General features: G+C 39.1%; 1 protein-coding gene across 1 annotated transcript; it reads right to left on the bottom strand.

The window, feature by feature from the left end:
• Positions 1-3,790: 3,790 nt before the first annotated feature.
• Positions 3,791-17,415, bottom strand: LOC131234804 (uncharacterized membrane protein At4g09580-like). Its single transcript, XM_058231773.1, has 4 exons — positions 16,953-17,415; positions 8,538-8,808; positions 8,246-8,416; positions 3,791-4,271 (listed from the first exon to the last, which is right to left on the bottom strand). The coding sequence occupies exons 1-4, from the start codon at positions 17,219-17,221 to the stop codon at positions 4,140-4,142; spliced, it is 843 nt and encodes a 280-aa protein (XP_058087756.1). The 5' UTR covers positions 17,222-17,415; the 3' UTR covers positions 3,791-4,139.
• Positions 17,416-22,786: the final 5,371 nt, after the last annotated feature.

Genomic DNA, 22,786 nt, shown 5'->3' on the forward strand with positions numbered 1-22,786 from the left:
ACCCAATTACACCATCGGATTAGGAAAAATTTTCAACACATGTCAGTGTACTTGTGACCTGATCGAGTACCGGTGACCGTTGAACTGAAACTGGTCCGCCACGGTCGATCTGTAAATCCAATTGGACTGAAAACTTAACCTGACCTTGATCCATGTCAGGGAGCTTAAGTCTGACCGCATGCAGAAAAGGGGCCTCCAGTACAGCTTCGTTGGATCAAAACAACGAACTTTTGGCTATAACCTAAGTATACCATGGCCCTGGGGTCGTTCCCATCAGTTCTGGGCCTATATAAGCACCTTGAACCCTCTCCTCTCTCTCTCTCTCTCTCTCTCTCTCTCTCTCTCTTTCTCATTCCACACGAATTTACAACCCTAGGAGAGAGAAGAGAGAGAAAAGAGAAGAAGAAAGTGAGGAGAAGAGAGAAAGTATTGGAGTTTGTTCCTGGGATTCTTCCCTGCCGCTCTACGTATCGTATCACCACATATGTATCGCTATACCGACGATTTTGACGCTATTTTTTGGGTAAGAAAACCTAACCCTAATATGTTTTAGAGTTTCAAATAGAGTGAATGATAAATTAACTAACCTATTTCATACTTTAGGTTGCTGTTGTGCCGTAGACGACAAATTAGAGAACGAACTAAGTTCGTTACGAGTTTACCGGCGAAAGCTGCTTTTCAAGGCTTTCAATGTCAGATAATAATTTATGACTGACTTGGATGCTATCACATGCGTAGATACGATGTTTCCCTCACTTTTCTCATATATATGAACTGTGTTAAATATAATGTATTCTACGTGTTTGTTGATATGTCTGAATGAATATGAAATTTGAATTTGTGCTTGCCATGATTATTAGCTATGGATATATGCTTGTTGTGTATGTGGCAACTCTTTTAAAAAAGGGGCTTGCCGAGATGTATGTTGTAACTAGTCTATTATATGAGTGTAATATGAGTAGGCTAAGTGTTTGATAAAATACCTGAATGAGGAAATGTTTGTTTAAATGTATGTAATAAGGGTGTTGTGATAGGATTCTCAATCCCCTTATCCACGGCTATAGTTTCCTTTATGTAACTTACATCGTCACTACGTGCTTTATGGTTGAAATGCCTATGTATGCTAACATGTACCCTATGTGTTTGTTGAAATGCTCATATGAGATTTGTATTTGAATTTAGTTGACACATGCTGTTTGGCTTAATGTGAACGCTATTGTTTGGAATGTGATCAGGGCTACGACGTAGTCCACGCAATCGGTAATGATTTACGATAAGTGGCCGTACTACTTAGCCATGACAGACATACCCGATGAATTCGAGTCGTACGCTGCTTGTAGGCAGTGGTAAGGCCACACAGAGTGTTTGTGCGCTCTATGTCGATTAATTCAACGTACGCTCGTAGTCGAGCTTGACAAGTAACCCGATTGGCCTAATGTATGTTCACCATGTATGGACGCTACCGCTTGAATCTAAGGTACCAAACTTATCAGTAGAAAGCCCGTGTAACCTTCGTACTACGATCTGCTAAGACTCATGAGCCAAGCATGGTGGCATGAGACATTGTGGTCGAGCTGTCTACCTACGTTGAGGCGACGAGCCTTCCCGTACTGTCCAGTGAGCAACCCAAACTCGTGAGCCGAATACGGTGGTATAGGACACTGTATTTGAGTTGTCGGCCTACACTGACGCAGCCTGGCTGTAGTCCCCAGTCAGGTTGATGACGAGCCTTCGAAAATAGACTGCCAGTTAGTAGGGTGTTGATGGAGTGACCTTGAGTACAAACTAGGCCTACACTGATCAGGTGACGAGCCCTTTGTAGTGACCTAGAACCGCAGCATCGTATGAGATTTACTAGGACTGACGATCCTATAATGGATCATTATTTGGAAAGTGATATAAGGGAGGTACCTTAGCTTCCCAATCCTGCTGTATGAAAAAAGAACTAATAAGAACTCGGTAATCACGCTCATAACATCGCACTGCATGTGCCTTTAGCGTTGGTGTTGAGCATAGATGAAGGGGTGCATGCCGCGACCGTTAGATGAAGTTCACAGAGGGAGTGTAAGCGAGGGCATGTATCATTAATACATATCATGATTGCATTAACTAGAGTACTTAGGGATGCTTGTTTGTATTGCTTTATTATTACTGTGTGATTGAATTGATAACAAGTTAACCTTTGCCTTATAGCTCCACTGAGTTGATCACTCACTCCCACGTTACGGGACGGTATTTTAAACACCAACCAGACCCTGTTTTAGTTTCAGATGATGGCGATGCTTACGAAGCGGAGCCGGACTTTTATGATGATGAGGAGAGTTTCTCCTATATGCAACTATCAGGCGGGTCTATGTAGACCATGTTCTAATCGACGGGGTTACAGGGATGCTGTTTAGACGCCATTACACTTGTTATTTTGTACTTTTGGAATACCCATGTATATTCATTTTGTTCATTTTTGGAGTATACATGTATATGTTTAACTTGATAACATGATCACACTTCGGAGACTTACTACAGTTCATATATCTTATACATCTATTACAGTCTTCCGCTTGCAAAATTCACTTGTCTCTGGAGTATGATATGCTATTTTGGTATAATCTCATTCATGTTTAATGCACTAATATGGACAACATTTAATCATCATTATCTATGTGGCATAAGTGATGCGTTGGAACTCGGGAGTCAAGTTTATGCTCGACCCCCGATTTTTAGGGTGTTACAGTCTTCATGGTGGGGCCTACCATTTTCATTGGTAAGGATTTCCTGCACAAGTGGCAAGCTAGGGAGAGAGATCCAAGGATGTCCTACATGAGTTTAACGAGGCATTTGAAGGAATCCCATGGAGTATGTTGTTTCCAGATGACAAAGTTTTGATTGACAAGACGAAAGGCATGAACACAAAGTTAAATTTATAGAGAGGTGGTTTAGAATCTAAAGGATTTAAAATAAGTTAAACTAAAACAGAGTATTTGAGTGCACTTTTAGTAACAATAGGAGTGGAATTAGTTAAGATTGCTGATCAAGAAGTTTTCCAAAATGACCACTTTTGGTATCTTCCATTGATAATTTAAGAGTGGAGAGATTGAGAATGATGTTGCCATAGAATCCAAGCTGGGGGCAAGAAATGAGATGTGCCTTTGGAGTTCTACATGTGATTGTTTTGTCCCACTCAAACTGAGAAGGTTTATTGTATTTATTTTTTTATTTTTTTATAGGATCGATATAAGACCAGTGATGCTTTATGGTACAAAATGTTGGGCAGTTAACGAATATGTTCATGGGATTGAGTGTAGCTGAAATGAGGATGTTGAGATGGATGAATGGCAAGATGAGGAAGGATAGAATTAGGAATGAATGCATTGGAGGGAACTTAGGAGTAACATCAATAGGTAACAAGACAAGGGAAAGTAAGACTTAGATGGTTTTGACATGTGCAATGCAGAATTGCACTGGTTAGGAGCGAGTGGGTGCAAGTTGAAGGCTCCAAAAGGGCAGGAGAAGGCCTAAAAGGATGCAGGTGGAGGTAGTAAGAAAAGATGTAATGACTGATGGTCTAACCGAAGTTATGGCCCTTGATAGAGTGGACCGGCAGAACAGAATTCATGTAGCTGACCAAATTAGGATAATGCTTACATGATGATGGAATGTCAACACAGATGGTGGTGACCAACCTGTCGGTGATGGGTTCTACCAAAAGAGTTACCATGAGGAATTCCTAAACAAAGTGTATTCTCATTCATTGCATAAAGAAAAAAAAAATGCACAAATGAACGGAAGCATCTAGCTTACACAGCACTTCAATAAATATTAAACAAAAAAAATACATCCAACCAACTCATTGCTTCGAAAGCTTCCTATTTCTCCCAAATATCCATAGAAACATCAAATTGGAAGAAGAGATGATTCCATAAATAATAACTGACTTATAGTTTTATCATAACTGAAACAACAAACAACCTGCATGCCATAAGCAGATATGAATCCCACCACCAAAAGGACTAAATTTTAGCGTCTTCTTGGGTCGAACTGAAAATGATAAGCTGCTCTGGACCCATTTTATACAGCTCTGGTACATGTGACCCAACCATCGTTTCACCAACACGTTAGGTGCAGATTTACCACTATAAGTTTCATTCATACGTCCGCTTCCTCTTGAGGATGGTTGGAAATATGGACACAGACCCGATCAGGAACAGAATAGCTAGGGTCTTAAAATCGTACAGATCCTTGACTGACTTCAGATCTCCCAAAGCCAGACCAGCCTACAGAAGCAAGAGAATGGGTGCTTAATGCATGATAAATCCTTGGAACGAACACACAGCCTTGAAAATAATTTCCCATATTAATCAAAGGACTCATGGATCAATTATTCAAATGTTTGGTTATCCCCCATGTTCCCTTCCCATCCACACATTACATAGTTCAAAAACCTGAAAACTTGATTGACTCCATGTCCAGCCGGATCAGGTCAACTTGAAGATTCGACTTGATATATAATTATTAAATTAATAAGAATATTTAAGTAATAATAGCTATTTGATAGGTTACGAATACAAAAATTGACGTAAGTAGTCAGAGATGAAGTGATAGATGAAGCACATAGCTAGTTGGTAGAGCCAATTGACTCTCTGAGGTTCTGATTTCCAATCTCACACTCCACCCTCTACTCTTTATGCTAAAAAGCGATTACCTTGTGAGTAACTTGGTTCGAGTCGTGTTAACTCAACAGAGTAAGAGAGTCGGCTCAACAGAGTAAGAAAGTCGACTCAACAAGTCTGGCTGAGTCATGACCTAGTCAGGCTCACCAGCAAGTTTCATGGTGACTCAGCTCGAAATCTTGTCAGGTCGAGTCGCCGAGTTATAGAACTATGCACATTTACATGTAGCAAACAGGCCAAGTGGTTCAGCATAGGGGACATGGGTGAATCAAGTGCCCACCCCCATGTGAGGACAACCTAATGCAGGGGCATTTTCACACCGGGCTCAAGTGGGGTAGCCCGTGGGATGCGGGGACACACTCGGGGTGGGTGACCCATGTGATTTGGGGTCCATGGGGGAGGTCTCGTGTTCGAGACTCCTCACCGGGGGTGATTAATGCGCATTTCACACCGGGCTCGAGTGGGGTAGCCTGTGTGATGCGGGGACACACTCAGGGTGGGCGGCCTATGTGATTTGGGGTCCACGAGCCCCCGAGGGGGGTTCGGCCGAGGTCCTAACTCATGAGATGTGGAGGCCTGGGCTATGAGATAAAGGGATTAATTCACTATACTCTAACAGTTCAAGCTTTTAGAGCAAGTGGTTAATTGTCCTGCATCACAACCAAACTAAAAAAAATCAAGTGGGCCACTCATAATGAAAAGAATGGATGGCTCTAAAAAATGCTCAATGGTCTACATACAATGTGCTCATGTGATTGATTCTTGAAAATATTCATCTCTGAAGTGGGCCAGCTGATTCACCAAATTCATCTTCAAAGTGGCCAGCTGATTCACCAATCATATGCTCCACACGCTTGACAGGTTTACCTGCGCACTGCATGTAAATGTGCGCAAAACCGTGCATCCCTTTAGCCAGCTCATTTTAGTGCAAGAGTGGAAAAATGAAGGAGATCCAAAGCTCAAGTGGACCACACCACAGGAAACAGTGGGAATGGAACGCTTACTGTTGAAAATTTGTTGTGGGTCCCATAAGCTTTGGATCAAGCTGATATTTGTGTTGTCCTTTTATCCCTGTCTCTGTGACCTTATGAATAGTTTAGATGACAAACAAACATCAACATGGGCCCTGTGAACGGAAACAAGTTTTAATGGTGGACGCCTTCAGGACCACTATTTCCTATGGCATGGTCCACTTGAACTTTAGATCAGCCTCAGTTTTTGGCCCATGCCCTAAAATGTCCTGGTGAAATGGATGGACAGCGTGGATAAGATACATACATCACGGTGGGGCCCACAAATTTAAGTAAGCTCTTTGTGGATCGATTTTCGAGGAAGAAATACTCACCTCTTGCCAAATAGAGGTTAGAAACCATAATTGTTTTTTTTTTTTTTTTTTTTTTAAGAATTAACCATAATTGTTTATTACTTGTATTTACATGGTAATTTGAGATATCAAACACCCCCTATTTGGTGGGCGGTTTGGGAAGAAAGGAATGATAGGTGTTTCAATGATCGGTCGTCTTCTGGTAGGATTGTAGGTTCTAAGGCTAAAAAACTGGTCATCGAATGGGCTGTTAATGTAAATGGTTTAAAGAGGGCCGATCTGTCTTTTCTTGGTGGCTAGGAGCTTTCTGCTATCTCAGCAGTTCGCTTCCTTCGTGTTTTTTTTTTTCTTTTTTCTTTTTTACTTTTGTATGCTTCTTCCTTTTCAATAAAATCGCAGTTTTCTCTATAAAAAAAAAAAATTTCAGATATCAAACACCCGCTAAGGTTCTTCTCCACAACCAGCAGGAACATAGGCTTTTTTTTAAAAAAAAAAAATCAGCAACATAGAGGCTAATGGATTAACCCAACGAGGTTTGGGCGAATGGTCATCACCGTAGGTTTGCTCCCTATAGGTGAGGGTTCGATTCCCCTCCTTGGCTTTACCCGATACACGTGGTTGTGGGTGATTGCGTGTATCTGCAGGGATTAGTCTCACTTCAAAAAGAGGTGGGGACACCCTGTGTCTTCAAAAAAAAAAAAGAAAACAAGAGGCTAATGGATCAAGCAATGCCATTGTATGCTACAACAGTCAGTCACGGGCCTTCATAAGCTTCCATAAATACTAGCCTTAGAGCAACCAACTCATGAACAGTTTAAGTTACATGATGAAGAAGTTATAGCATGTAAATTTGGACACTAAAAAAACTAGCAATATATTTCACACTTAGTGTAGGACAAAGCCAAGAACATCACATGGACGGCCACGATTGAAAGAAATCAGGCCAGAAAATTTGATCCAAGGTCTAGTGCACACCATAGCTTTTGAAAGCCATAACTTTGCAAATGGTTATCATATGTATGATATACCAATGGAAAGCTCTTGATGAGCTCTACGCCCTAGCCAACCACCCAAGGTTTGTTGCCCCCAAAATGGCTTCTCAAAATTCAATTGCTTTAGGGGGTCAAATTAGGGTCTTATGTTAAAACTTACTATTTTTAACAAGTTTTCTTTGCTATTTTTAGGGTTTTAAGAGAGCAGTTGTGGTCTGGAGTCCTTGTTTTGGATATTTAATGGTTGTTTATGAGTTTTGGTAGGATTAGATGTCCTTTTACTATTTTGGGTAATTTTACCAGTGTTTTGAATAGTGTCTGTAGCATTAGCTACGACACTATGTAGCGTTAGCAAATAGCATAAATCCCTTGTAGAGTTGTAGTGTATGTTACAGGGGCCATAACATATGCAATATACGCGTAGCGTATATAGTGTCGTAGCGTATGCTACATATTTTTTATATATTAATAAACGACAATTGTATTTTGTATTTTGTACTTAATACTCTCAATATATGGGATTTTAATTTCTTTTCGTACTTGTGACATGGTTTCAATTAGACATTATTAATTAAAGTGGTTAGATTAGAAAGTTTTTGATGTGATAATGATTTGATTTGGTTTATATATGTGGTTTGGCTTTTGATAATTGACAATTAATAACTTTTTTGAACTTGCTTATACATGAAAAAATGAATCATCTTTTAGGCATTTATATATATGTTCTTTCGTTTTTTTCCTACTATTTATGATATATATATATATATATATATATATATATATATATATATATATATTCTATTTTTAAATTAATAAATAGAAGTACTGTGTAGCTTTCGCTATATGCTACATGCTACAGAGGGCTGAATGCTACTGGTATTTAAAACATTGATTTTTACTATTTCGAGTCAAATTAGAGTCTAGGGTTTCTTTTGCTTATATAAGGTCATCAACGTTGTAAGCAACACTTTTTTCATCAATAATATCAATTTTATATCTTGTTTTTAGAGATTTTTCTCTCCTTGTGGATTTAAGGGCTACTCTTGAGAAGAAGACAATGATATCCTCTTTATCCACACACCCACTATGTTAACACCGTAAACACATGACCCCAACTACACAATACCATGTTTACCATTCCCAATAGCCTGCAAAAACAAACTATCACAACAATAAAATGCAAGAAGTTTCTACAAACTGAAAACGAATTAGAGAGAGAAACTAATTGGGGTTGGAAACAAGGTAGGGATAGAAAAACTCACTCTAACAGTGATGTAAGATGCTGGAATAATACCGACCAGTGTTGCAAGGAAGAAGACATGAAAAGGTATATCAACTATTGGAGATGCCACATTAATAAATGTGTTAGGCAAAGTTGGAGTTATCCTCAGAAAAAGCATATAATTCAGCAGCTTTTCTCTGCGCTTTGCAATCTGTTCAGGTAGTCAACAAATTTTGAGTGAGTGGAAGTATGAAAACTAAAAATCATACAACAACCAATAACAAAAACAATAAGAATATGTTTGTTAGTATTGAAGAAAAACAGAAGAATACCTCTGCCTGGAAAAATCTCAACTTTTCAGGCCACAGCCAGGAAACCAAGGGCCTGCCAATTAACTTAGACAAGAAATAACAAGATGATGCCCCAGCAGTGGCAGTGAAAATAACCAGGAAAAGGCCTCTTATAACACCAAAGAGAGCTCCAGCTAGCAATGACATGAATATGGTGCCAGGTATCATAAATGTCTGCATAAAGATGTAAGTGGAACAGTAACCGAACATAAATTGTGCTCTGTAATCTTTAGCATACGTTCCAAGATGATCTCTGCACGCCAAAGTTGCAAACATAGAAAACATGAGAATAAATTACATATTGAAGCAAATCAGTTCTACAGAACTGAGGCAGAGAAAGTATACATATCACTAGCAGATCAGTTGTAATGACACTTGTTTATATGGCTGAGGTATCATCGATTCCTGAAAGAATTCCTACTCTCAGTGTTATCAGTATCACTGAGGTGGCGATACTGATAATATCGACGGTATTATTGATAATATCGCCGATACTCAGTACACTGGTTCAATCACATCCCAGATGAGTAGATGGTAATATTTGCTTCAAAACACTTCATAGTGGACACATTGTCATGGTATAAGTGGATGGAGAGAACCATTAGAGAGATGTCAGGGCCTCAGCTGATCAGAGCCGTGTGCAATTGACAGCCACACTGGAGAAAGAATCCCATATTTAAATACCTCTCCTTGGCACCAAAGAGGAAACAAACGCATGTTCCAGTTCCAAGGTTCTAGAAGCTACAAGTGAAAGACTTGTCAATGATCATGCCTGTGGCCTCAGTTAGCATGGGCAAAATGTTGAAATGATCATGCGAGAGGAGCTTATGGTAAGATGTGTCATGGATAGATTCATTCTTCATCCTCCAATTCAAGAAACCAAAATTTGTAGAATGTACACTTTTCAGTGTTCACAATTGTCTACTTAGTATCAGGGTAATTCCCCAAATTTGGTATTTTATTTTGGGTTGCTTTACTAGAATGGTTAGGTTTGGATGAAGATTTGGGTTAGCATGGTTTATTATAAATTGTAGATGTCATGTGGCTTATGGGATGATAAGAAAATAACTAGAGTTTAAAGATCATAACAATTGCTACAGATCAGGGTCTTGTCAATTCATATTAGAGAGTTCTTCTTAGCTTGATGGTAGTGTGAACTAGAGTGGTGACGGAAGTAGAGTTGAAGAGCTTGGGAGAAAAGTTAATCACCTTTTTTTAAACAAGAAATATTAATTACCATGGACAGGTCCTATGATCTCAAAAGGAGGCATTGAAGGTAATCCTACACCCCAAGATAGTAGTTAGCCACACGACTTTCTGCTAATCAATTGGTGGCCCTATGGTCCAAATTCATATGTTCAAATTGAATTTCCAAAGCTTGAGGGAGACAATCCTAATGGACGGGATATCGAGCAGAGTAATTCAAAAAGTTCATTTGCATCCCAGACGCATAGATGGTAACACTGGCTTCACTTCACTTCATAGTGAACACAATGTCGTGGAGAGAACCATTAGGGAGACGCAATGGACTCAGTTAACGTGAGTGATGTGTGCACAGTTTGCCTTCTGAATACAAGGATCCACTTGGTGCATTGTCAAAACTCCAAAAAACTAGGACTTTGATTAAATACCCAACACAGCATGAAAGATTAGCCAACCATATGATTAGGCTTCATGAGTTATACTTTGTGAGTTATGTCTCGAGACTCAAAGATGAAGAGTGGGCGTAAAAATTTCAATCCAGGTGAGCAAATGGATGGTCAATTTGATGAACCCAAAGGGTGTACCGAGAGTCGAATCACCTACAAACAAGAGTTTCTTTATATTTGTGAATCTCACATTTGTGACATGTTTGTCTATAAATCATGTACATAAGTGAGGGCAATAGTCTAATTAATTTGAATATATAATATAATGAAATCCCTAAGCAAGGGTTACTTTATTCTTCCTCAATACGATTCTGTCTCTCTGCCTATCGAAAGGTTCACAATTATGGAGATGGCCAATAGAAGAAAGAAATGAATTGTGTCAATTATGACAATTAGGCTGTCCCTAGCCACCCATGTAAGGCTCAACTTGCAGTTTTGGAGGGTCTCAATGGTCATGATCAGGAGGATGAACCAGGGGTATAGGCTCCTTGACGAATTGTTGCATGAGGGTTGCAAATCCACTTTTAAAGATAATGTTAAAAACGTATCCACTTTCAAAGAGGTTTCCAGATTTTAAACCCTTGAGGATGAGGGTTTTTGGAGGGGTGAGAAGTCTTATGCACTGCACAATTGTGTGTTTCATACGTGTACAAGGAGGTTCCCTTAGGATTTGTTTGGATGCATGTAAAGCTTCACCTAAGACATAATCATCAATGCCCAAGGGAGTGTTTTTGCATTTGATCGTGTCATCATCCAGGGCAAGGGATTCCATTTGGACAGGGATTTGAATATTCTACTGTCCAAGGGAGAGTTTGGAATGCACCTACCCTTGCACAATGGTTTCCACAAAAAGTGCTCTCTACTCTACGGTGTGTTTTTTTTTAAATAGTTACATTATGACTGTAATGGTTGTTACATAACAATAACGGTGGTGCCTGTTATGCGATACGGGGCTGTAATGCCTGATGCAAAAAGAAGGCCCATAATAGGCCTGTAACACACTGATATGGGGCCTATACATTTTTTCCTTCAAAAAAATTTGTTTGAATGCTACAGGGCCGTAATGGCCATTAAGGCCCGTATTGTGATGGCCATAAGGCTGGCCGTTACAGCCACGGTTACCATTATTGAATACCTTGCTCTGCATTCCTACTAGAACAACACTCCAGTAGATGCAACCAAAAGTAGATTGCCTGGATTTCAGGAGCTTAGTTGCACAATCGTTTTATCAAGGTGCCACTCCTGCTTTGAATTGCACTTTGTGCTCACGCTCCCAGTCCCGCTTCCTAGATGTTTTCTACTCGCTAACATTTTAAGACGAATGATTTCTCACTCTAGCACCCAAATTTTTTGCTGCTTTGCTTCATGCTTCATGCAACTTTATTTAGGGGAGAAGCATTTTCACATTTTTTTGGGCCTAGATCTTGAGCACATATGCCCCATATCACTCTTCAATATACACTCCTACGGTACACTCCATGGAAAAAAAAAAAAAAACTCTGAGGAGGTGTCATCAAAATGCAAAATCTCAAACAACCATGGACACTCCCATCCACAAATCCAAACTCAACATCTTGACATAACATGTGCATCTTTATCTTAGGTGAACTCTCCATGCATCCAAACGACTGTTAATTTTTAGTTTCTTATTTTGGGTTGTTTGCCAAGGGGTCGTTTGTATGCCTGTAAAATTTGCTAGTGGTAAATGAATTGTAGTTAAATGGATTACAGGGCATGTTTGGATGCTGAAACTTCCCGTAAATGCAAATTTCAATCTTGAATGACAAAATGGGCCACATTCTCACCCCACATTTTATCAAGAACTAGATCTTAAATTATTAGCATCATCCATTCTGTTAAAAATTAAATATTGCGTTAGAGTCTTGTTTTGAAGTATTCACACTGTCTTATGTGTCAAAGCATTCACACCAATCATACCTCCATATGTGCATTACCTTAGACCAAAAATATTTCTAGCCCTTTCATCAAGCATATATTCACAGCAATCTAGACTTACTCAATTATGGGACTATTAAGGATGGACCAAACCCCAAAATCAACTTGCGAGAATGATCCCAACCATTCAGTTGCATGTATGAGATGAATATCAAGAAAAGTAGTCTTTGAAATCAAGAGTTTGATGCTGATGTTTTGTTAATATAGTTTCTTAAATTATTTTAGTTTTGTGACATTCAAATAGACAGGCTGTGCAACCAAAATTGTCACTATTACCATTGCAAGTTGTAGCGTTCTATTTCAATCTGGTAGTACTTTGTTTTATCCTTTCTCCATTATACATATGGCATAGGATGGTATCTCTCTCCAAGAATGATTTCTGTTGATTCTTCAACATTCCTTCCAAGATGAGATGCACAGGGATGGTTGGAGACTCGCTCTCACATGGGGTTTCACTTACGTGCCATCACTTTTATTTAATGATTAGTTTAATCAAAGGGATCTCAAGGCTCATTGATAAATCTCCAACATCAGGTAACATGTCGACGAAGACATTTCTGGTATAGATGGCTTTATCTCAGATTTCTCTGACATTTCAGATAAGAAGGCAAATATGGAATTTAATATATTAGCTGCAGTAGTTGCCGCTGGTGCAATGGTAGCATCTTGTATAAAGAGAACTATACAGTAGAAGATGCATGTACAACATTGGCGAGATTGAACAGGCACTCAGTTTGCACATACAATCATTAACAGTCTAGAATCCACATACTACGATTATATTCATATGCATAAAGAGACTTTTTTTTCGCCTACAATACATTACAAAAGAGAAATATGACATGCATGGTACATTTGGAGTATCTTTCAAGGAAGAATAGTAATATCCTTACATACACTTAGTCATCACGTCAAGAATCGTGTACTGCAGTACTATTTCAAACATTCACGTGAAACAATTAGCCACCACCTAAATAGAGTACTTGATGGAATCGTCAAACTGCATGGTGGCTTTTTTAAACCACCAGGGAATGGAGTGCCTCTCGAAATAATGAACAATACAATGTTTTTCCCGTATTTTCATGTTAGTGCGTATGTCTTTTCTATTTCATAATTACCTTCTTTTAAAAATAAAATAACAAGACAACCTACGGGATTTATTCATTTTTGGGTTGTATTAGAGCCATAGATTGCACGCACATTCCATCAATGGTCCCCTTAAAAGAGCATGCTAAGTGGCGTAATTGAAAGTGATTCGTTTCCCAAAATATCTTGGAAAGTTGCTCTTTTAATTTAAATTTTCAATACATACTTGCTGGGTAGGAAGGGTTAGCTGCAGATTTATGAGTGTTGGCAAATGCACTCACATGAAGAGACAAGCTCGTTGTTTCAAAAGATATTAACTTACAAGTACCAATGTGTGATAAATAAAGGAGATCTAATATATAGTGACACCTACTCTATGCTCCTTGCAGGTAAACATTACTTAGTGGATGCTGATTTTCCAAACATGCTTGATTTGCTAACACCCTTTCATAGAGTATGGTATCATATTAAGGAATTCAACTATGGTCATCAACCTAGGGATATGAAGGAGTTATTTAGTATTCGGCATTTGTCATTGTGAAACATCATAAAACGTGCCTTTGGAGTATTGAAGCACGAGTTCCTATATTGAAGATAGTAAAAACTTATCCATTGTGTACACAAGTGAAGTTAGAAGTGGCATGTTGTATCTTGCATAATTATATTGTGGACAGGAATTAGGGTGTTGACCGTGAGTTAAAAATAACAAATGAAGACAATGAAGAAGATGGAGGTGGCTAGGATGAAAATGTTTGTAGCCATGTAGAAAATGAAAATGATGACGACGACTTACATAAAGGTGTTGAAGAAGGCCATACAAAGCTGCTATTGAGAGCGAAGCGACCAGAGCTAGGATGGAGAGATTGATATGGATCAAGTTCAGGTTAAGCTTCACAAAAGTACTGGGGACAACCAGGAACCTGGACCAAGGTGTACCATTGTGGTAATGATGCCCACCATTACCGATATGGTTATGGGCCGTATCGACCGCTATGACCCCGTAACGGCCGATACAACCCCTGTAACGGTCAGAATTTTTATTTTTATTTTTGTTCTTAAAAAAATTCAAAAAATCTATTAAATTCTAAATATTCCAAATATGCATTCATTTATAAATTTGAAAGTGTTTATGGTGGTATAACTGTCCACTCTTTGGCAAGAAAGCTATATCGGGTGGTTTAATGAATTTATGAACCTGACAACCTGGAATTGACTACGAAACTCATAGATTTAATTTTCTAATTATCTAATATAAATGATAGATATACTACAATGAATTTAATATCAAAATATCTTACATGTATAGGTGTTTGCTAATTTTTAAAAATTGACTGAAAAAAAAATAAAATCTGTTGCACATTCATATGTTCTAATTTGAATAATACATCATATTCAACCATAACAACAGAGATTAAAAAAGGGAGGGGGGTAAGATTTTTCGAAAAATGGCCCACGGATCTTCAATTCAACAAATCCTTGAAATAACTCATTTTGATTCTCAAATTCGAGCTAAGAGTGGTCAGAACTTGTAGTAGAATAGTTTATGAAATAATTTGGAAGAGAAAAGTGTCAAAAAATGAGAAAAATTGTAACTTAAAAAGACAAAAAAAAACGGTCATTTATGACCGTCACGCCCTGACCATTACGGGGTAATAACGGACAATATGGGATAGTAATGGCCATTGTGAGGCGTAACGGTCGTTACGACCCCCGTAACGGCAAATCTGAGCAAAAAACTAGAGGGTCACCATTTCAACCCCCTATTAACTCGGCCGTTACTATTACGTATCGGCCGTTATGGCCGATAATGGCCAATACATAACTGATTTGGTACACCTTGACATGGACAGTGTGCCGATTGATCATATTTTAATATTTCTTTTCATTATCAGTGGAACATTGATGACATTGCACTAAATGATTATTTTTCAAATACCAATGTTTTCTTAGGAATGCCTCATATTTGAATAGAATAATTTCTTCTTTTGCTTGCAAGTGATTCTCAAATATTTTCTCCTCTTACTTGCAAGTGATTCTTTCTCATGCTTGTCTTGCCTTCATATGTTAATATTTGGGAATGTCGCAACAATCGAGAGCAAACAACAGCCGAAAAACATTTATTACTTGGACTCCATTTATGAACAAGTGCATGACTGATATCCTAATTGAGCAAGTAAATTTAGGGGTTAAAAGTGATCATGGTTTTAGGGTTACTACAATGAATGCAGTAGCAAAGGCGGTAGGAGAGAAGTTCTATGTCCCTATAACTACAGAAACCGTCTACAGACTTTGCACAAATATTTCCAATAAGCAAAGGAAGCATTGAATAAAAGTGGAGTTAATTGGGATGAGAAACGTAAGTGCATTACTGCAGAAGAAGTTCGGAAAGAACTTATCAAGGTCAATTAAAAAAAATCGCATATCCTTCACATGCTTTTGTAATTCTAATATAAAATTTATTATAGAGAGAATTTAATACATGACATCTTTCTTACCACAGTCACGCTGATGCTAGCAAAATAAGAAACAAGTCATTTCCACTACTACAATATGAAAATGATATGTAGAGAGGACAATGCAACGGGAAACAAATTAAACATTGCTATCGAATTTGCAGAAGATGCTAGACCACATAACCAATGGATGATATTCTAATATCCTCCTTGCCCTTTGGACTAGAATCACATACACCATTGGATGATAATTGATCAAAGGAGAGATATTTATAGGTTAAACAAGCTGGGGGAAGTGCTCCTCAAAATGTGGGAACATTAGCTCCAAGAGAAGCGAAGAAAAAGAAGCCGACTCCCCATGGGGGTGTAATGCAAAGATTGGACTGCCTTTGAGATATAATCGACAAATATAGCAAAAGGAAAATAGAATTACCACAAAATGTGTGGGAGGAGTAGAAAATATTGCAACCATCAATAATGATATAATGTGGAATGCCTCTAACTACCTTGTGAGGCGAGCTTAGACATTATAGATGTAGAATAACACTCTATTATATATATATATATATATATATATATATATATATATAATAGATATATATAAATGTTGTTTTGTATTTGGATTACCAAAGATGTATGGTTAATTGTGTTCTTCTTAATGTGTGTTATGATTAATTGTCTATATTCAGTAGTTTCTCCTTATAAAAGGGCATTTGAATTAATGGGCCCACTTTTATGGCCCACCTAATGTTTGGTTTTACTTAAGATTAGCCTTAGACTTTATGAGATGGGCTCAACTCAATGATTCATTTTAAATGAAACCCTTATATTTCATTGAAAATTTTACAAGAATTTACATCTCAAGCTCTATCGGACGTGAATACCCAATTAATTACAGGTTGTAAACAATTTGTAAGTTATCCAAACACAGACAACTATGTTATCCAAACACAGACAACTATTTACCTATAAGCAGATTATTAAGCCAAATAGGACAGCATGTAAACAATTTTCAACAATAATACCTGCAATCCATTTACAGATTTTACAGGCGCATCCAAACGACCCCTAAGTAGGTTTGAATGGTAAAGCTATGTTAAGATTTAATTAACTGCTAGGGTTTGGTTACCACGAGCATGATTTACTACGAATTACAGTCCCCACAGGGCTTGGAGGTGAATTCCCTCACTCCTATCATCCCACAACTAAAACAGCTAAAATTCAAATTCAAACTAGAAGGAAGAAAAGCTCACCTAAGGATCCGAAGATCCGAAACTGTGCGAGGCAGCCGCAGAATCTTATTGTATTCAGCAGGTGGCATGGTGAGATAGATGCAGAAGAGGCCGGCGACGAAGAGCAAGAAGACGGTGATCGCGGCCGCCAATTCCCATTGCGAGAGCGGAAATCGGCCGTCCGATTTTGGGGCGGGGGGTTTCTTGGGGGAATCCTCTTTGGCATTCTCTTCGTCTCTCTGTCTTCCAAGGAAGGAGTCGGTGGTGAAAGTCCTTGGAGCCGCCATCATGAGAAAGGCGATCTAGCCTTCATCATATGAATAGTACGTCCGGATTCGTGCCAGGGAGGAAATCTGTATTCTGGATCGTTTGTTTTGGGCCGTTTAATCTGGTGACGGGGATTGAAGTGGGGGAGAAGAGACTTCTGAGAGAGAGACAGAGAGAAAAGGCACGGAAGGGGGGGAGACTGTGCAATGTCGCAATGAGTCGGGTCGGCCCGTGGATCGACGGGCCCGACAGGAAGCGATTTTGGTCGAAAACTGGTTATTGGCCGCACAGCCCGACTCGGCTCGGGCAATAGCTGACAACTGGAACTCGGCTCGGTCCTGACTGGCCAGCTCGGCTCAGTTAGTCAACGGCTCAAGCCAATTCTAGCCAAGTTTGTGCTAAGTTAGCATATAAAGCATTTTCACAAACACATTCAAATTCTCCTTATATGTAAAACAATAATGTATTTCATCATTCTTGTAGGCAACATCAGAATGATAATAATAATAAAAAGATATTTGTTTCGTATACAGACCTTCTCTGCCATCAGCCAACACTTCATTGAGTCATTTTATCAAACACTTGGTGAGCGACATCAATACCAAAGTAAACAAGTCACTGAACTGGTTCGATCCGAGTTCGATTTGGGTTGGGGTTTGATCTGAGTCAAGTCAAGCTTAAGCAAGCTCAAACTCAATTTGAAATTTTTTCGAGCTCAAAAAATTAGCTTGACTCGCCTTGAACTCAGTTTCCAACCAAGTCAAATCGAGCGAGCTAAGTCGGTTCATGTACAACTAGGGGTGTACATTGAGTCGAACCGTTCGAATTGCCCTTAGCTCAAACTCAGTCCTCAAGCCTGACTGGCCAGCTCAGCTCGGTTCGGTCAGCAGCTCAGGCTGAGTTCGAGCCAAGTTCTCCATCGAGGCATTTCCACAAACACCTGGACTGCACCTTCAAAATCCATCTGTTTGTAAAACGGAAACGATGGTTTTATAGTTATTTTATCAAACACCTTCTATGCAGCATAAAAAACAAGAAAAAACATGAAAAAAAAAAGGATATTTGTTTCATTTACATACCTTTCTTGCCACAGCTGTCCTTCCTCTAAGTTGAGGACCATCTGACGCATTGCCACCAGGAGGAAAATTGAAGTAGATAGGTAAGCAAAAATGCTGGACTATGATTTCCACTATTTTTTAAATAGTGGGGAGTCATTCATCATACATGTGACATACATACGACTCAAGCCAGGTAGTTGAGATTGCCAGTCCCTTCGTGGAATTTGCACTGTTGATCTTTTTCCTTTTACTAGTTATTTTATGGACACCAATCAGGACATGCTCCATCTACATTTGGGCCCACAATTTGGACAGTCTTGATTAACACACATATATGTTAAAGTGTAGAACTCGCCACCATTCCAAAAATAGTGGAAAAAACTACATGATAGTCCCTTGACTCTCATGCATGAAAGATTTACCCAAGTAAGTGCTTCTTACACATCTTCTCAGTAAGGAAATCCTCTTGCATGTTAGCATGTTGAGTCATTTTATCAAACACTTGGTGAGTAACATCAATGACAAAGTAACCGAGTCACCGAAGTGGTTGGATTCGAGCGGGATTCGATCCAATCTGAGTCGAGTCGAGCTGGGGCCTGCTCGAACTCGGCTCGAACTCATTTTCGAGCTAAAAAAATCAGCTCGACTTGGCTCCAACTCAGCTTTGAACCGAGTTGAATCAAGCTTTTTTGAGTCGAGTCCAGCGAGCTGACCAAGCTAGCTCGGTTCGTGTACACCCCCATGTACAACGCTATTAATGGGTCCGGCTCATGTGGTGTTATTGAGCTGCTGTGGGAGCCATGGGATGTCTGGGTCAGAACCACCCCATCCACTGGCTTTCAACTTTCTATGTTAGGGCATGGGGCCAAAAATCAGCCCAGATATTTGTGTGGGCCACACAACAGGAAGGAATTGGGAGGGCCCACCCAATGGATAAGAAGATCCTGGTGGATTTTAGGGCCCAACATGTTGTGCATATGCCATCCAATCCATTAGTCAGGTGCACTCCATCAGGATGAAGAGATAAAACAAAAATCAGGCCATTCTGTAATACAGGTGGGCCACGCCACACGAATTCAGTGATTTTAGATATGATTTTGCATTTTTCCTTGCATTGTGGCGTACTTGAATTTTAGATTTAGTTTTTATGTTCTGTTTTCAAAGTGAGCATGAGGCTAAAAACATGATGGATGGGATGGATATAATGCACACAATCATGTGGGCCCCACAACAGTCCAAATTACTGACATGTTACTGAATAGATCAGGCTTGGGGTGACCCTGACACGACCCAAACTCGACCTATTGCGGACCCCAGGTGAGCAGGCTCTCGCACATGTTAGAAAGCATGTGTGGGACCAACCGACCTTGATAGAAAATTGTGTGGGTCCTAGCTTCAGTTGGGCCACTTGTATATTGGATGTGGGGCACCTGATTATTTTTCATTTTTTCTCTGTGGCCCTCTTATTTTGTAAACACGAGCACATAAGCTTGATTTTTAGGCCAGGGGGTCTCACCTTGGATCTCACAGGCCTTTTCATATTGGCTCATGTAAGCTTGAGTACTTAGGAAACATGGACCCAAATGTGTTCCTTCTGCATTTGGGTTCCTTTTATTTTCCCTGAATTGACATGTGCCATTAATATTCTCATGGCCTACCATGAGCGGATCTTCGACCAGTCGAGCAGACTCCTCGACTGGTCGAGCAATAAAACCAACAGTCGCTAGAGTTTGAGTTGAGCCAGGCCTCGACTAGTCGAGCCTCACCCTCGACTGGTCGAGTGAGGCTCTCGACCGGTCGAGCAGGTGAGGAGGAAACCCATCAGCAATATCTTACAACACAATAGCAACGTCACATATAATGAAGTTCTTTTAATGACTAAAATAAAGTTTTAATGGTTGAAAACCGTTGTATACTCAATTAAAACCTTTTGAGTGCAGGGTCATGCATGTAGTAAAGAAACTTGAGGATTCCTTGATATAATAAATCTAACCATAAAGCAAGTCACATGGAGCTACTAGATAGGAGATTTCCTCTTTTTTTGTTTTGAAAAAAGAGGGTTCCTAATTTTGTTTTTTTTTTTTTATTTATTTTAGGGTAAACTCCAACTGAAACAACTTGAAACATATGCAAGACACTGCCGCCCCAACTCCCGGTAAGGCACCAAATGGCTGGCTTGGGGCTTTTTTTTTGCCTTTTAAATTTTTGCGGGCTGGCTTTTGATATGAAGCGATCTTGGTCTTTTTTCCATCTATGCCCGCCTTTGGCCTATGGTTTAAACCAAGCCTCCCAAACGGTCGGAAATATTTTGATGTGGCTTTGGAGGGGGGTCAGCGCACACGCCCCTCCCCGGGGCTTTATCTGGGCCTTTTGTTTAGTTGGATTGAAGGAGAGTAAATTCTGGGAACACAAAAAAAAAAGCTGGAAGGCCGTTCTGCAAAACAAAACTAATTTTTTAAAAAGAAAAAAAAAAAAATTAAATTTAAAAAAACCAATAAAATAAATTTTAAATTAAGAAAAAAAATTTTTGCCTTAACAATCAAATGCTTAAATGAAAAGAATTAAGTTTAGTGGCATATTTCCAAGAATTAGATTTTCCTTTCTTTTAAGAATAAATTGTCCTACAAAAATAAAAAAAACAACACGAAAAATAGTTCCATTAGTATAATTGATGGTAAGTGCTTTATCCATAATTCACATCTTTCACCTTATGTTTCCTCACCTTTACTTATAAAGGACAATTATCCTAACAGATTTTACTACTCTCCATGTAATGAGGGTTAAAATATTCTTCATCTAAATATGATTATTACATGTGTAATGCCTCGAAATTCGAGGACTAAGTAAGAACTCGGCTCTTGAATTCCCGAGTGCCATGTATGCCCTAGCGGGCCTCATATGCAAATGAACGTAAAGTATTCTGTGGGAAACTCATCAACAACATCTTACAACACAATAGCAGTGTCACATATAATGAAGTTCTTTTAATGATTAAAATAAAGTTTTAATGGTTGAAAACCGTTGTATACTCAATTAAAACCTTTTGAGTGCAGGGTCATGCATGTAGTAAAGAAACTTGATGATTCCTTGATATAATAAATCTAACCATAAAGCAAGTCACATGGAGCTACTAGATAGGAGACGCTGCCTCCAAATCAGCGATAACATATCGATGGAGCTGCTACTTAGAAGGCAATCAAGAGGTAAGTATTAGCTGATCATTTTGTAACACACTCTCTACCAGATTACTAACTATTAAAGACCTTTTTTTTCCCCTAACGAAGACATTCTCTCCATCAACAAAGAAGATGTAGGAAAAAAATGAGTGAAAATGTACTTTGATGGTTTCGCCAATGTAAAAGGAAGCGGAGTAGGGACAATCCTCTATTCTCTTGACGACATTTCAGTTCTTATCTCAAGGCACTTACCATTTAGATACACAGACAACGTGGCAGAGTATGAAGCATGTATCATTGGCCTAAAAAAGCTAGTATCTTGAGCATGAAAAAGCTAATGGTTTTAGTGATTTGCAGCTCATTATCAATCAGATGAATTGTAACTGAAAGACCAAGGACGAGAACCTGGTCTTGTATCACATTTGTTTTGAGAATTCGATGAAGTTACATTCACCTACATGTTGTGCTCAAAGAGTCAATTCAGCTTTAAGCATCACTCATCAATGCTAGAAATTTTGAAAGAAGTAGCTCAATGGGAGTTCACAGTCAAACTTTAGAAACATGACGTTCTACAAATTGAAAAAGTTGAAGTGTTGCCTGATAACCACCCTCTGGATGCCAATATCAAGTAATATCTAGAAGATCTTATATACCTTGAAGATGCAACGCCTATAGATTGTTGCTCCATTTAGCATTGGGCAACACAGTTCACGATCAACACTGACCTTTTATACAAGCGTTCTTTTAATCATGTCCTGTTACAATATGTGGATGATGTAAAAGCAGTAAAGATCATGTTTGAAGTCTACAATGGAGTTTATAGTCCACACATGAATGAACACATGGTGGATTTTAGGGCCCAACATGTTGTGCATATGCCATCCAATCCATTAGTCAGGTGCACTCCATCAGGATGAAGAGATAAGCCAAAAATCAGGCCATTCTGTAATACAAGTGGACCACGCCACACGAATTCAGTGATTTTAGATATGATTTTGCATTTTTCCTTGCATTGTGGCCTACTTGAATTTTAGATTTAGTTTTTATGTTCTGTTTTCAAAGTGAGCATGAGGCTAAAAACATGATTGATGGGATGGATATAATGCACACAATCATGTTGGTCCCACAACAGTCCAAATTACTGATATGTTACTGAATAGATCAGGCTTGGGGTGACCCTGACACGACCCAAACTCGACCTATTGCGACCCCCAGGTGAGCAGGCTCTCGCACATGTTAGAAAGCATGTGTGGGACCAACCGACCATGATAGAAAATTGTGTGGGTCCTAGCTTCAGTTGGGCCACTTGTATATTGGATGTGGGGCACCTGATTATTTTTCATTTTTTCTCTGT

This window comes from Magnolia sinica, chromosome 19 (genome assembly GCF_029962835.1).
Source record: "Magnolia sinica isolate HGM2019 chromosome 19, MsV1, whole genome shotgun sequence".
Taxonomy (NCBI): domain Eukaryota; kingdom Viridiplantae; phylum Streptophyta; class Magnoliopsida; order Magnoliales; family Magnoliaceae; genus Magnolia; species Magnolia sinica.

Bases quoted from the DNA above. Each gene is read 5' to 3' on its own strand.
- LOC131234804 (XM_058231773.1), bottom strand. From the start codon at position 17,221: ATGATGGCGGCTCCAAGGACTTTCACCACCGACTCCTTCCTTGGAAGA. The intron at 8,809-16,952 runs GTGAGCTTTTCT...TTTGGCGTGCAG, and splicing joins TCGGATCTTCGGATCCTTAG to AGATCATCTTGGAACGTATG. The intron at 4,272-8,245 runs GTGAGTTTTTCT...TTGCTTCTGTAG, and splicing joins CATCTTACATCACTGTTAGA to GCTGGTCTGGCTTTGGGAGA.